Source organism: Alligator sinensis, unplaced genomic scaffold (assembly GCF_000455745.1).
Source record: "Alligator sinensis unplaced genomic scaffold, ASM45574v1 scaffold768_3, whole genome shotgun sequence".
In the NCBI taxonomy this organism is placed as follows: domain Eukaryota; kingdom Metazoa; phylum Chordata; order Crocodylia; family Alligatoridae; genus Alligator; species Alligator sinensis.
The window spans coordinates 908,953-923,752 of NW_005842135.1; the positions used below are offsets into that span (position 1 = coordinate 908,953).

General features: G+C 42.8%; 1 protein-coding gene across 1 annotated transcript in view; it reads right to left on the reverse strand.

Moving 5' to 3' along the window:
• Window positions 1-5,730: 5,730 nt before the first annotated feature.
• Window positions 5,731-14,800, reverse strand: part of SMOC1 (SPARC related modular calcium binding 1) — a 210,377-nt gene continuing 201,307 nt past the window's right edge. The window contains exons 13-14 of the mRNA XM_025205977.1: window positions 13,763-13,813; window positions 5,731-10,879 (exon numbers count right to left, since the gene is read on the reverse strand). Of these exons, the coding sequence (XP_025061762.1) occupies window positions 10,863-10,879; window positions 13,763-13,813 (68 nt within the window). The 3' untranslated portion in view covers window positions 5,731-10,862. The remainder of the gene's footprint in view (window positions 10,880-13,762; window positions 13,814-14,800) is intronic.

The window sequence follows — 14,800 nt, forward strand, 5'->3', positions numbered from 1 at the left end:
ACCCCTTACTCACGGGCACTGGAGCCCTGGTGCTGAAACACACCGCCTGGCTGGCCACATGTTTCAGCACCAGGGCAAGGGCCAACCATAGAGATGCTCTGGCAGCCAGAGCGTCTCCATGGAAGACTCAGCCTCCAGTTGCCTCAGGGCATGGTCACCTGCACCGCTTTTTAAAATTTCAATTTTTTTAGACCCCTGGATATCCAGGGGTCTAATTTTCTCCCTGCGCTGCAAGTTTGCAGCGCAGGGAACATTTTTTTGTTCCCGTGCGTGCCTGTGAGGCATGTGCGCGCTCGTCTGGACACGCCCATGATGGCCCCGACCATATAGAAGAGCAAGTTCAAGATACGCTTCAGTGGCGTGGTTCCAGTTTCTACCACTATTACTCAGCTTCATCTGCTTCAAGTCAAATTTCAGCTTACAGGAAGATCACTGAAGTTAAGTCAGGAATATCTTGCATCACTCAGCCAAGCTAAATGTCAGCTGGTTTCTGAGACAGTAACATTAATAAAAATGGTTCTGGGGGTCCCAGCAACCAGCACTGTGAGCAATCATGGTTTCAATGCTCTATGTCAAGTTGAAACATGGCATGGATCTACAGGGGGACAACCATGGCTCAGCTGGTGTGTGATTGTACTTGTAAACAAGAAATAAACTGAGGACTTGTAACCTAAAGGCCTCCCAGAAGAGTTTACTTCAAGAAACTCAAGAGTGAAGATTTGTGTGTCATTCCTTTGGCTCGTGTTTAAAAAAAAGTTATGCTTAGGACAACAGTTTGGTACCAGGCCTACATTGTGTCCATTTTTAATACAATGAGATAAACTCCCATATTTCCATTCCAAACCCAGTCTTTCCCTCACCGATTAATGCAATTCCTGATTAAGTGGGGGAAAGGGGAGTAACCTACATTCACCTACGAGGGGGGACATACCTACGTTCACCTATCTCCATGCTGATTGTTTGTCAATGAACCCTACTTCAAGAGTACAAGCAAGAAGAATCAACAAGGTCCTGGGGTCTGATTCTTGTCTTGATTATTCTTATAACTCTGATAAAGCTTTCAACCTCTCTGTGACTCAGTTCCCCAACCTGGAAATACCAGCAGCTTCTTTGCATGGGGATTGGGAAGACTTACTAGTGCTTGCAGACATCTTTGGAATCTTTTAACAAAAAAATGCAAACCAAATTCACAGCTCCACCCAACCTTTCCCATCAACTAACATAAGAACCCACCCAGACTTTGGTAGCACTTTGCTGAGATATGGATTTTGAAAATCCATATTTGAGGTTACAGATAGCCGGCATTTTCTTTACTACCTGTACCATCATTATTCAAAGAAAAAACAGCCACTCGCATATGGTGCACTGTCTTACCCCAGAAGTCTTATTCTCTGTGTTTTTCCGTAGCCTTCCTTCCCACCCTCCATATTCATTGCCTGCCAGCTGTCACTGGTGTCCTATGTGATCAATTTAGAGGAAAGCTATTAGGATGACAATGATGCTGTTAGCACTTGTAAAATTGCATCGACTGAAGTTGCCTTCATCGTTTAAAATAATGCAGTTGAAATAATGTTATATTTTTTTCCTAGAAGGATTCTGTGAGGTTTTTCTTTCCAAGAAAATCCTTGACTCTCCCATAGGAGATGCTCACAGTCATTAAAAAGCAAAGGCTGCAGCTACCATATTTTCACATATAACTTTCCTAAGCCCAGCATTTTGTGTTATGGGGTTTGCACAGTAAAATGTTCATGGTATGCTAGGCTGAAGGATTACTCTTACTGTGAGGGACATATTTGTGCTATAACACAACCTTACTATTAACTTAATCTTCAAATACTACAAATCCTATTATTTTTTTTCTAAATAGAAGTTATCCACTCTGCCTCCTGGTGCAGTCAGCATAAAATTCAAGGATACAGACACGTCCTTTAAAAATGCATTTAACGGACATTCATAAGAAACATCACATTTTACACAGCAGGGAAGACAGGCAAGCTATGAAGTTATGAATGACCTTAAGGCATGAATGACCTTAGCAGTGCCTTCCCCTTCTGTCTTATCCCTGTTAAGTGGAACAGGCTCTTCCAAGTTATATATTTTCTAATCATTTGTTTCAAAAGGCAAAGATAGATTTCTACCTATCTTTAATTCCAATTTAACACTGAGCTTTTGGATTCTTCAGAATTTTTTGCCTGGGGATTGAAAGGCCAAAAAGGCACTATTACAAATTGTATTTTTTTCTGTTTATTTTAAGGGTGAGAGAAAAGCTATTGTAGGAAGGAAAGGTCTTCCAGCAATAGCAGTATGAGCGACCCCCTCCTTACCCGTGTGCTATGAAGTCAGAAAAGCTGTGGGAGACTGAGCAGAATACCATTCAGGTTCTAGTTCCATTGGATAGAGCCAGCTAAACAGAGCCTTCAAAATTATTTATTATATGTAGTGATATCCTATTATGGGTATTTCCCATGCTTCTGAGTTTTGCTGGTTGCTACATGAACCTGGGAGGGAATTCTGCTACCCATTCCCCCCATGCCGTTGCTACAACATGGCAGGGGGTAGATTTTTAAGCCTTTCTCAGAGGCATTGGGTGTTGGCCGCAGCCAAGGTTCAGGATCTTGACTAGGATGTGCTGAGGATCTTGACTAGGATCTGCTGAGACTTAAAGCTGAAGGTTCTTGGCTGGAGGGTCTTGCCCCTGCCCTCAGGGTCAGACTGAGCACTATATTTGGGGTCAGGAAGGCATTTTACCTTATAGTCAGATTGGTACAGACAGTGGGAGGTTTTGCCTTCCTCTGTAGCAAAAGACATAGCCCTCTACCTGAGAATCACTTGAACATATGTTAACCTTTTACAGAAACAGGTTGCTGTGGCCCCCCTGCTTTACCTGTGGCAGGTTAAGGTGTTATGCCTTGACTGTTGTTTTACTAAGAGGTTAGATCATGGATTCGTATAGGATGCTTTGAATAGGGATGATTCTATCTCAGGCAGGTGGTTTGGCTTAGATGAGCTATAGAGGTCCTTTCCAGCCCTTCTTCTCTATGATTCCATGAAGGCAGAGACAGAACTAGAGTAGATGCCATTTCTAAGACTGGCACTTAAAAAAAAATCCCTTTTATTTATAATTTGAGTCCAAGGGTTTTGGACTCACTGAAAGAGATTCCCACATGGTGCATTTTGCCATCACTCTCTGAGCCTGTCAGGCTGGGGTCAGGATGAAGCAATATTCATTTATGCAAGACAAAATTGCCAGATGACCCCTGCTGCTGCTATGGATTTATATGATATATATTTTTAATTTAAGTTTGTAGCCTTTTTATGATTAATGTTTCTAATGTGACCCAACTACAGGGCTGTTGAAAGCTGCTGGCAACCAAGTCATTTCAGGGGGGAGTCATTTCAGGCTGCCCCTTGAATTGCTGTGTGATAACTAAAGGCTGGATTTTCAAGCAGTCAAGAATAGTTTACGGCACTTACATTCTTTGGTGTCCAAACAGCTACTAGAAACTGGTTTTAAGAAAGCAAAGAGCACCCACTCTCTGAAAAATAAGATCCTTTGCAGTATCTTATGTTAAGCCCCCAAATATGAAGGCACAAATAATCACTAGTCAATTCCAAAAATGTTACTTTCTCCTTTCTTCTCTCCCTTTCCCTAAACCTACGGATAAGTGACTTAACTGACAAGTTCTAAGGACACCAATGCCCTCCATTGGTCCCACTGAGAAACGTTTAACTGGGGAAAGAGGATTTGGTATTAAAAGTTGTTATCCCAAATAACTGAGTTTAACAGACTGACTGCCTTTCATTCCACTCCCTACTTGAAGCTGTAGCTGGAATCTGAATTGGAATGCCAAAGCCTAACCCCCTCAAAGTTAGGGGAAAAAACATGATCTGGATCGCAGATGAAAACTGAACTTGGACTCCACTTTTTCAATAAGCCTATCCATACCAAACCTCCCCTGTGTCCTTGTTTCCCTCAGACACATACAGATAAATGGAGAGAGAGAGAGAGAGGAACTGCTTCAGCTCAATAATTTCTTGCGGTGGCTAACATGTGCACCACTTCCCAGCAGAGAAGAATAGGTTAAAAATTGTTAAGCTCTCAGTCCTGGGACTTTAATACCAAGCACATTTTCAAATTTCTGTGGCTGCCTAATGATATGCAGCTAGGTGGGACTTTTCAAAAAAATCACTTAAGCCCGTATATACGCAGTTAAACAAATGGCCCAATTTTCAGATGCACTGGGCAACCATGATTTTCAAAGCTGTAATAAAAATTAAATTGAATCAAAGCTTCAAGTGTATAGCCCCCTGAAAAAAAAATCAAGCTGCTTAACTTAAGAGACTGGGTATAGTTTTATGTACCTAATTTTATGCAACCATATTTGAAAATATTTGTCTTAGTTTTTTAGGAAGTTGACAGGCTTAAAAATTGTGTGGGGTCACTGAGAACAGGAAGAGTGGGCAAATGGACTGGATAGTTTAAGGTTTTTATGTTTATTTCACCAATAGATAGACGAGTATCTATTGAAAAAAACTCTTTTCAGTTCCTTGTTAGGTTCACAATAAAACTGACAATCGTCATACATCACCTAGTAATTCAACAATATATTTTTCAGACCTACACTGGCAGTTAGGGACCACAGCCTCATCATAGATCTCACCTTCCCATCTTACCTGGAAAAATGCTGGCCAGTTGCCATTTTCAAAGCAAAAGACCTCTCTGCTAGGGCTCTCCAAACCCATTTTATTATCTCTCCTGCTGTGCCTTAATGGATGACTTCAGCTCATCACAACCATGGAAAGGTCTTAGTCAGAACGTGTACGAGAAAAACAATGTAAATGGTGATGAATGGGACTTTTTACCATCTTGTACCATCTATACTTTTCCCAGAGCCTGCCGAAGGGACTTTGATCCTGAACGCATGCAAAAAAGGACAATTTTCTTGTGATTTCCGAGTTGGTCTAATACAAGGTATCAGTTCTAGTTCTAACTTTTAGTAGGAGTTAAAAGCATTTCCCTAGTGAATTAAACAGGAGAGCGGATACTGCCACCTACAGGTCATGTGTGTGTTTAACAGTTACCAGTGAAAAAAATCCTATTGATGTTAAAGACGTATGAAATGGCTGCACCCTTTACTTATGAAAAGGCATGTTTTAAAATGGTACTTAATGATAATTTCCAAACACGCATCTTGTTAATATCACAAGCCCTAAGGAAACTTTCAGGGAAGGTGCTATCAGACAGTGTTCTCAGTAAGGACCCTACTTCAGACCCCAGAGGGATGAGTATTTATGAAGCTAGCATCTGAGCTTTTCCTGAGTGCAAGGTGGAGTGATGGATGATTTGTGAATTCCTGCCTGCAGTCATCTCTAGTCCCCATGAGAACTGTGCATAATTTGGGCTATCAAATTCCAAATTGGGCAAGGTGCTTCGGGTTTCTCCACAATCCAAGCGGTGCCTTGGAGGATGCTTCAAAGCCTTGCAGGGTGGTGGTTGCTGAAACATGAGACACTTTCACTTTGGACAAGTTTCATTTTGAGCTCTGAGATGTGTTTCACACTGACTGTCGGTATCAGAGCCAAAGCAGAGACTGGCATGGGCCTGTATGAACAGATACCTTTTGCCTGGCTCTGCTGAAGTGACTCTCAGGAGTGCAAAGTGGAAGGCAGGGGATGGATTCTGGAAATTAAGATTCCACAAGAAGTCACCAGGAGACGCTGAAGCAAGATTTATCTATTTTATTAGAAAACCAACAATAACCAGATGCCTTTCAGCCTAACAAACAATGCTGTAGACAAGACCACTGGGAGATGTTCTATACCACATTTCTCCTGGGCTTAGAATATTACCTCCCTGCCCCCTTACCTTCAGGAGTGTTGAAACCAAATATCCTCCATGTGAGGGGATTCCCACCCTAAATCAAAGACAGTTTGTCTTCTCCATTGTGTTAGTCAGGACCAGCAAACAAGGAAGGATTTCTCCCTCCAACAGGAACAGGGCTGCTGACAGATGACATTGTGCGTGACACCTGGTTTCTTCACCTTTGTCCCAGCTGCTTCCACCACTTATTCATGGTAATGAACAGAATCAGGAAGATTCACAATGGTGGAAGCAACATGTATGAATTCTGTTTCTCCAGATAATTACATGACCGTATTGATCTCTGTTGACTCCTACTGGTACACACAAGAGCAGGACTTGTCCTCACACTTCTAGATAAGAATGTGTTTGATGACACCTGCCCTATAGCCCTGGATGCCAGAAGGTTTTCTGGTGGGAAGAGTGGTGGTGGTAGTGACGTGAGGTGTTTCATAAGGTCCATAGTTCCATCTTGCTTGGTATCCTGTCACACAGTGGCAGAGGTTCGGTGCTGAAAGGGAGAGAGTGAACCAGGGTTTTTCCCCTGTTCCTCTCCCACTTGCAGCTTCCAGCCTTTAAGGTCCAGGAAGCTCCAATTCAGAGGCTATACCCCCCTAACTCCCAAGCACAATAGCTACTGATGCACCTTTCCTCCAAGAATTTTTCCAATCTCTTTTTGAATCTGGCTACATTGTCAGCTTCCACAACATCTGGTGGCAAATGAGTTCCACGCTTTAATTACACTGGGTGTGAAAAAACCCTCTTTTGTTAGTTTTAAACCTACGACCTACTAGTTTCATTTTATGACCCCTAGTTCCTGTATTATGAGAGAGAGTAAATAATAAATCCTGTTTACTTTCTCTTCATCACTTAGCATTTTGTAAACCCTTATCACGTCCTCTTTCAAGTGCCTCTTTTCTAAAACAAATATGCCCAGCATCTTTAGTCTCCCCTTCAAACCATTAATCATCCTTGTTGCTCTTCTCTGAACCTTCTCTAGTTCTTCTATATCCTTTTTGAGGTGTGGGAACCAAAACTGGGCCCAGTATTCAAGGAGTGCACGTCCCATGGATTTATAAATGGGCATAATGATACTTTGTATTGTTTACAATTCCCTTCTTAATGATCCCTAAATGTTTGGCTTTTGACATCTGCTGAGCACTGAGCTCATGTTTTCAGCAAGCTGTCCACAATGACTCCCAGATCCTATGGTAACAGCTACACCACAGCCCATCATAATGCATGTATAATTCAGGTTATTTCCCAGTGTGCATCACTCTACACTTAATCTACATTGAATTTCATCTGCCATTTAATTGCCCATTCACTCATAAGTGTAAAATCCTTTTGTATTTCTCACAGCCCACCTTGGTCTTTACTACTTTGAATAATTTTGTGTCATCCATGAATCTGGCCATCTCACTACTTGCCCCCTTTTCCAGATCATTTATGAATGTGTTAAAATAGTACTGGTACCAACACAGATCCCTAGGGGACCCTACTGTTCACCCTCTTTCCATCCCCAAAACTGTCCAGTTATACTCACTCTTTTTTTTTTCTCTCATCCTCAAGCCAATTTCTAGTCCATGAGTGGGCCTTCCCTGTAATCCCATGACTACCTAACTTCATTAACAGCCTCTAGTTTCAGTCTTGGGAGAACCTGCTGTCATTAGCATCATAATTCCACAGGGAGTTTCAGCCACTGTGTACCTTTGAGTTGGACAACTCTATGACCATGGTTTATGCTACAAAACCAGAATATTCTGTATGACCTTCTAACATATGCAGTCACCAGAACTCCTGAATCACTTAGGAGCCTCAAGTCCGCATAACCATCCAACACAGAGGCAATACAAAAGACTATTTTGGGACCTTCCCCGAAGACAGTAACTTAGGGTACTAGGCCCTATTCTCCAACTATGGAAGGGGAGGCTATTTACTTCTCAGTTCCCTTTCTATGGGGCAATCCTGGCAGAAGGCTACATGTAGGGTCTAACTGAGACTGAGGCTGATCCATTTAGCCAACAACCACTTGGCTTTTTTGAAGAGCTGCCCAAAGCTGTCAGCTTGTGGAGGGAATGTGCACACACATTGCTTAAGCATCTCTTGGAAGGAAGGGAGGCAGGACTGACAACTGCAGTATTAGGGCTGCAGAAGGGGTGATATAGCAGTAAATCTGGCTGATTTAAATTCCCCAGCAGCAAATGAGTTTTAGCAAAGAAGTCCCAGTTACTAAGGCTCAATTTAACCATTTTTTTCTGCCCTGGGCAAGCAGGCAATGGCTATACTGAGCACCTCACCCCTTTTGCTGGGCACATCCTGCTCCCTGCAATTGCATGAGAGTATCCTATCCTATAGCCCTAGCATCAATATTTGGCCCTTGCTGGATACAGTACTAAATGACAACACCAGCCAGTCTATCATTCCTCAAGATACAGCACAACATTTTTACAAGGCTGGGCTTGTTCTTCATTCCTACTGCAAGATTAGTGGGGGGATATTGACATCTGTGATTATACACTGAACCAATTCCACTTAACACACTCATACACAAAATGCTTCTGTATAAAAAGGAAAAGCAAAGAGCAGAATGCAGACTTGCAGGCACAAAGCGGACATACGTTGCAGGTGACTTACAACAAAGCAGCCAGCAACGGGTAGGACTGTTTATGAAGCAAAAGCTTTTCCTTACAACACACCTGTGAGACTCGCACTTCACAAAGGTACTTGTTAAGGGTCCATTGGTTTGTTTTTTTAATCTAGACCAAATGCTTCAACCAGCTTCAAACCTACTCCCAAGCAGTGAGATCCCAAGTCCTGGAATCCAATGATTGTGACTGAGGAAGGCTCCATCTGGGCGTTTAAATGTGGTGCAAGTTTGCTGTGCTGGGGCATTGGGATGTTTAGGCTGTGACACTATTGTCACAAAGTGCTGTCATCTCAGGAAAAGGTGGACTTGCCATGTCACACAATCATATAACTAAGTAACATGGCCACAGTTTGTTACAAGGCCCCTCTGTCACACTGCAACACAATACTGTTGTGAAACAATGTTCCGCATGTAGCGCACAAGGCCATGGTACAATGCCTGGCATTGCCATCAATACCCATTTTGGGACACTGAAATGGTACTGCTATTATAGCTTTAACAGGATTTAAACCAGGGCAGGCTTCAAACCCAGATCCTATTAACAATATTGATGGCCACTCACCATTTCCTAATTGCTTGAGAGTTGGTTACAGATTCCCTTCATGTATAAGTAGGTGGAAGAGAGGATCACCATTCACCAAGTTAAATGCAACACCTCAGAAGCCTCATTGTGGGTAAAATGGCCAAAGTACTTAGGTAACTATCATCAGAGAGCTGTCCCCCATAATACTGAATGCAAACAACAGGTACCTAAGGGAAGTGCACCAGAACAGCATGTTACAGAGACAGAGGTTTAGGTGTCTGATAGCTGGGAGACTGCTGTGCCCCACTAAGGGTCAAGCAAACCAGAGATGCTCAAAGCAGGAATACACTGTTTCGCAGTAAGCTCTATGCTCCCACTCGCTTTTACACACAGTAGAGTGTCTAGGTGTCCCTGTCCCTCTGCAGAATTTACTGTTGTATCTGACTGTGAATAGCAGACAAAGATCTTGGCCAAAACATAACCAGTAGAAGCAGTCCCTTTGAAACCTCTGAAAGTAGTAGCCTAGCCAATCTGAGCCACTGCCACTGCTTTAGAGTGCACTATTAGCGCTTAAAACACCGATATTAGCAGGGCACAGAGAATGGGATAAGGTTATTGTGAGCCAATGCATCACCCTACTGAACAGGCAGGGAGCTATGGATTCACATCCTAGAAACACAGGGACCCATGGTTCTGCACAGGAATGACCAAAGCCTTCAGAATGAGAATAAGCCAAATGGCAGAGATGCCATTTATATTAACAAGGCACCCAGGGATTGGTCTCTTGCTGCATCTTTCTCATCTCTCCAGTGCCCGTCACTAGGCTGGCAGATGCTCCTGATGTGCACGGCAGAGCTACTTGATTTCTTGTCCTTCATATGGTTATAGGGGACATTCGTGGTCACTTTGGCACACATTAAGATAGACAGCGTCTCTCCTCACCCACTCTCCTGACACTACTGGGACCTGTAGTATGTTTTCCTGGCATTGGCAGCCTGCTGGTTCTCCTAGTGACCCTAGACATGGTATTGGTGCGGCATATCTTCCTTATGGCACAGTTGGGCTTCCCCCCCACAGTTCCCCTGCCCCTTCCACACTTAAGGGTGTTCATGTTTCAACCCCTCCCCCTGCTCACAAACAAACTCTTCTGCGATGCATTGACAGTTAAGCTGTAGCCGTACTCTCTCAGCAGCCCATGCCTGCAAGCTACAGAGGGCTCTCACCAACCATCGGAACTGGGGCTATTCAGTAACTCCCAGGAAGCACTTGGTACTCTGTAGGAACAACTTGGGAGCACTAGCTGGGCCAATATATTCACTTCTACATGCAGTGGGATACTTGAGAGATTGATGTGCAGCTGGCAGATGGATCAGTTGCTGAAATCAATGCCCTGTTGGAATCCAGTAATACAATGTGTTCCTTTAAGCTAACCTGAATAGCCTTAGAAATCAAAGGAAGGAACAGAACAGTGACTCCAACCCCTGTACAAGACAACTGTACAATTTACACATATATTTATATACAGTATATAAAAATCTCTTTCTCAAGTCCCATCAAACTTCAAAATTTAAGTTGTCAGTAGCTATTCCAATTAAAAAAAAGAAAAAAAAAAGTCATGCTCTTCCTGCCCCCTCCCCCCTCCCCTGCAGAGTATTAGATGGCATTAACAATAAATCAAAAACCAAACCAAGTATTAAAAAAAAAGTGCAAACATTCTGGGTGCCACTTCTGCTACGGTGGATATTGCTGCTCATGTGCTCACAAGCAGCAGGGTGTCTCTCCGTCCAGCTGTCCTTCCTTTGGGTTGGACCCTGCATTCAGATCTCCTCCTAGACCAGGCGTCCTACTGACATGGGTAGGTGGAACATTTAGTAAAGGGAGTGGAAAGGGAAGAGAGACATACCCAAATTAAATCCTCAATTCATAGACTGTTGATGTTAAATATATAGCACAATCTCTTCTGCAGAGCAAAGATTTCAGAGCAGGATCTAATGAGCAACTGCCTTGCAGAAAAGTCAGCTCTGACCAAGTTATGAACTTGAAGCCTTAGGAACTGATATATTACTAAACTCAAACTACTGCTATCCATAATCTTACCCCTCCCTTGGAAATGGCCAAGCAATCCTGACAAAACAATTCCCCCTTTCCCTTCTCCCTTGGGCTGAATCTTGCTTGGGCTGAGCACTGATTCCAGACAACTTTGCTCTACTGTCAGTGCAAATCATCTCCAAGGGTGGACAGCTGGCTGGCTTCCTCAGCAAGCAGGCAGTGAAAAGCCCAAGCGTTTTTTTCTCAGCCTTCCAGCAGCAGGACCCAGCAACTTTCCCAATGAACCTCTCTCAAAGGTGTCTCTGTAACATATGCTCCAAAGACTACTGCGCTGTTAGAGTCTTGGATCCAAAATCTAATGCTGGGCTTTAAAATGCACAGTGAGGCATGAGTATAGATTCAGTGGGGTGGAAAATGTTAATTGCTTGAAAATCCCCTTGGTATGGCTCAGATTTGGGCACAAAAGGCTGCTCAGTTAGCTGGGAGTCTCACACCCACTGATGCTCCAACTCCTTGTTCTGATTAGTAAAGGCTGGCATGTGCATAACATTGACAATATTGACCAGTATAGTGCCTCTGGATTTGACTGTGGCCAGTTCTCTGGTGGGGTACCATTGAGTTGCCTCCAAAAAGGAGGCAAGGCCATGTCCCTGCCCCCTTTCTGCACTGGCCAGCAAAGCTGGAAGCTTGTGGAAAAAAGTGCACCCTCCTAAATGGTGTCTAAGTAACCACACCCAACTCATACAGACAAGCACTCTGGGAGGCCTGAAGATCATCACATTTACCCTGGGGGGGAAGGGGAACATTTCTGCAGAACCCAAACTAAATCTATCCATCCCTCTGGGAGGTAGAGACCGTGGGAAAATTGCCCTGACTTCTGTCTAATGCTGTTTGTTTCTATTAGCCTACAGACACTGTTCTCAAACAAAAACAATCAAAATATCTATACTTAGCAATAAACTATTGTAAATGATAGACGTATAAAGATAACATTTTTCTTAAAAGAGATGCAGTTTTATGAGACAGTAGATAAGAAATCCTCAATGATCCATGGGCTAGAAATAAATGTAATTCTGCCACTTCCACTGATTTTCAGATTCATAGGTACTATGGACAGATGAGGCCATTACATCAACTAGCCTGATTTCCTGTAGTACACTGGCAATTACGTATTACTTGGTTACCCTGTGTTGAGCGCAACAACCTGCATTTGACTAAAGCAGATCTTCCAGTAAAGCATCTGATCCCTATTTGAAGACATCAAGAAAATGGAGAATCCATCACTTCTGTGGGCAGTTTGTTCCAGTGGCTGATCATTACCCTCCCTGTTAAAACTTGATGTTTAATTTCCAATTTATATTAGTCTATATTAGACTTCTGCTTCCAACCACTGGCTTTTTATATTGTCTTTCTGTGCTAGATTAAAGAGTCCTTCAGTACTTGGTATCTTCTCCTTGTAAAGGTATTTTTATGTTGCAACTGAGTCACTTCTCAATCTTCTTTGTGATAAGCTAAATGGATTGAGCTCCAAGACTCACATTGTAAGACATTTTCTCCAGTCCTCAAATAATTTATTTTGCTCTTTTCTCCAGCTTGTCTAATTTCTCAGCATTTTTTAAAATCAGACACCAGAACTGGATATAATATTTCAACATCAATATCACTAATACTGCGCACAGAGGTAACAGCGTTCCCCTACCTACTCTCGGCTCCTCTGCTTCCACATTCAAAGAGTGTATTGGCCCTTTTTGCCATAGCACCACAGCAGAAGCTCATGTTGAGTTGCCAGTACACTATGACCTCTATATTTTCTTCAGAACCCCTACTGGGTACATATTCTGAAGGCAGGTCCTGCAGTGTTTGTTCCCAGAGGTATCATTTTGCACTTAGCTGCACTGAAAAAGCATTTTATTTGACCTGGCTCAGCTTATCAAATGATCTGAAGTGCCCTGTATGATTGCCCTGTTCTCAACATTATTTACAAACTCTACATCATTTACAAACTTCATCACCAATGATTAGCCATTGACTTTTGGATAACTCACGGAAATGAACACCCTCAGGCCTGATGCTCTATAACCCACTAGAAATGTTCATTTGGTAATGATTCTGCATTGATAATTTTTTTAAATAGTTAGAAGGCCAGCTGTTAATCTATTTTGTGTGTGCTTTATTGGCATGTGACACTACTAAATTTAGTCTGGATGTCATACAGCATTATGTCAAATGTCTCAAAAATATCTAAGCATGTCTATACATGCCTATGCATGCCTTTTATCAACCAAACTTGCAATAAATATGCCTTTCTGTACCCTAAAAAGAAGAATTGTAAATCTTCTCCTCCCTGCATGCACACATCATCCTTTACCTGGCTCGTGAAAATTGTAAGTGCATTTGCAGAAGTAGCACCATACCAAAAGGCCTAAAATACCTGCTTAATAATGTACTTTATAAACAGTGGGTATTGTTATTCCCATTAGGAAAGCTGAAGTCCAGGATAACTGCAATGGTGTGAAAGAAAGTCCATATTTCTTGGTTTCAACTCCCTTCTCAACTTTAAAGGTCATTGAACAGCTGATATTTGTGAAAGTGGGGAGTGTTTCCATGGCTTCTCTGCGGATGGCCGTCATGCAAAAAAACAACAACCCCAAAACAGGGAACAAACAAGCATGGTACTTACTGAAAGGATTAAGGCCTTGTCTTTTTCCCTGGGGGAAATTGCTACTGCTGCCTGCAAAATGCAAGAACAAAATTTAGTCACCACTGTGGTCAGTTTTTTGTACTTTTGAATGCTATGGTTAGGTTTAGGAGAACATGATGATTGTTCCCCTCATAACAACAGAAAATCATAACTGCAGGCAGAAGTGTAGCCAGGTTCTATGAAAAACTCCCTTAAACTAATGTGCATCTGTCTCTGCCAAGCCATCCCAGTCTTGGCTTGCAGTAACTTTTGGAGTCAGACTACACTGGACTAAAGGTGTGACAGGTTAAACATCCTATATTGTGATGAATAAACCTCATAAAATCCAGAGGTTTAGTTTAGGCAAGAGCCAAAAGTTCTAGAAACTCCCTTGATACAATTAAGGCGAAGTTATATGTTACAATCAGACCATACTAAGGGCACTTAAAATGTGAGTGTCTGCATATTAAAGCTTATTAACTCTTGTTAAGTGCCCCCTGAGCATCCCACAGTTACACCACTTCAGGCGAGGGTTAACTCTGGCCTGTTCTAACATTTAGCCTATGTTAGGGTAGCTTCAGTCCGCTCCACAGAGATGAAACAAGCAATTTGAAGCCCTCCAGCATCCCAGGATGCACTGCTCCTGTCTGCCCCCCTCCTTTTCCCCAGCAGGTGTAGAGAGTTCAGGCTCCTAACCACACCCCTGTAAATCATTTCTCCAAACTAACAGCTTTATACGGAGCTCAGATAGCACGCACCAGGCATAGGATAAATAGTCCAACCTTACTGAATCCCTGCTGCCCTAAGCATACGTCACAATATTCATACACTTTCTTGGGGCCCAAAATCAGACACCCAAACTGACATTCAAAATTGAGTTCCCAAGATGCCAAGCATCTGCAAGTCTCAGGGGAGTGGCAGTGGCCCACCACTCTCGAAGCCCTGCCCAATTGTAGGTTTTAGGTGGCTGACTTTAAAAGATGTCACCTGCCTCCATCTGACAATTTTGGTGATTGGCTGATGTCAGGAAAATAGGCG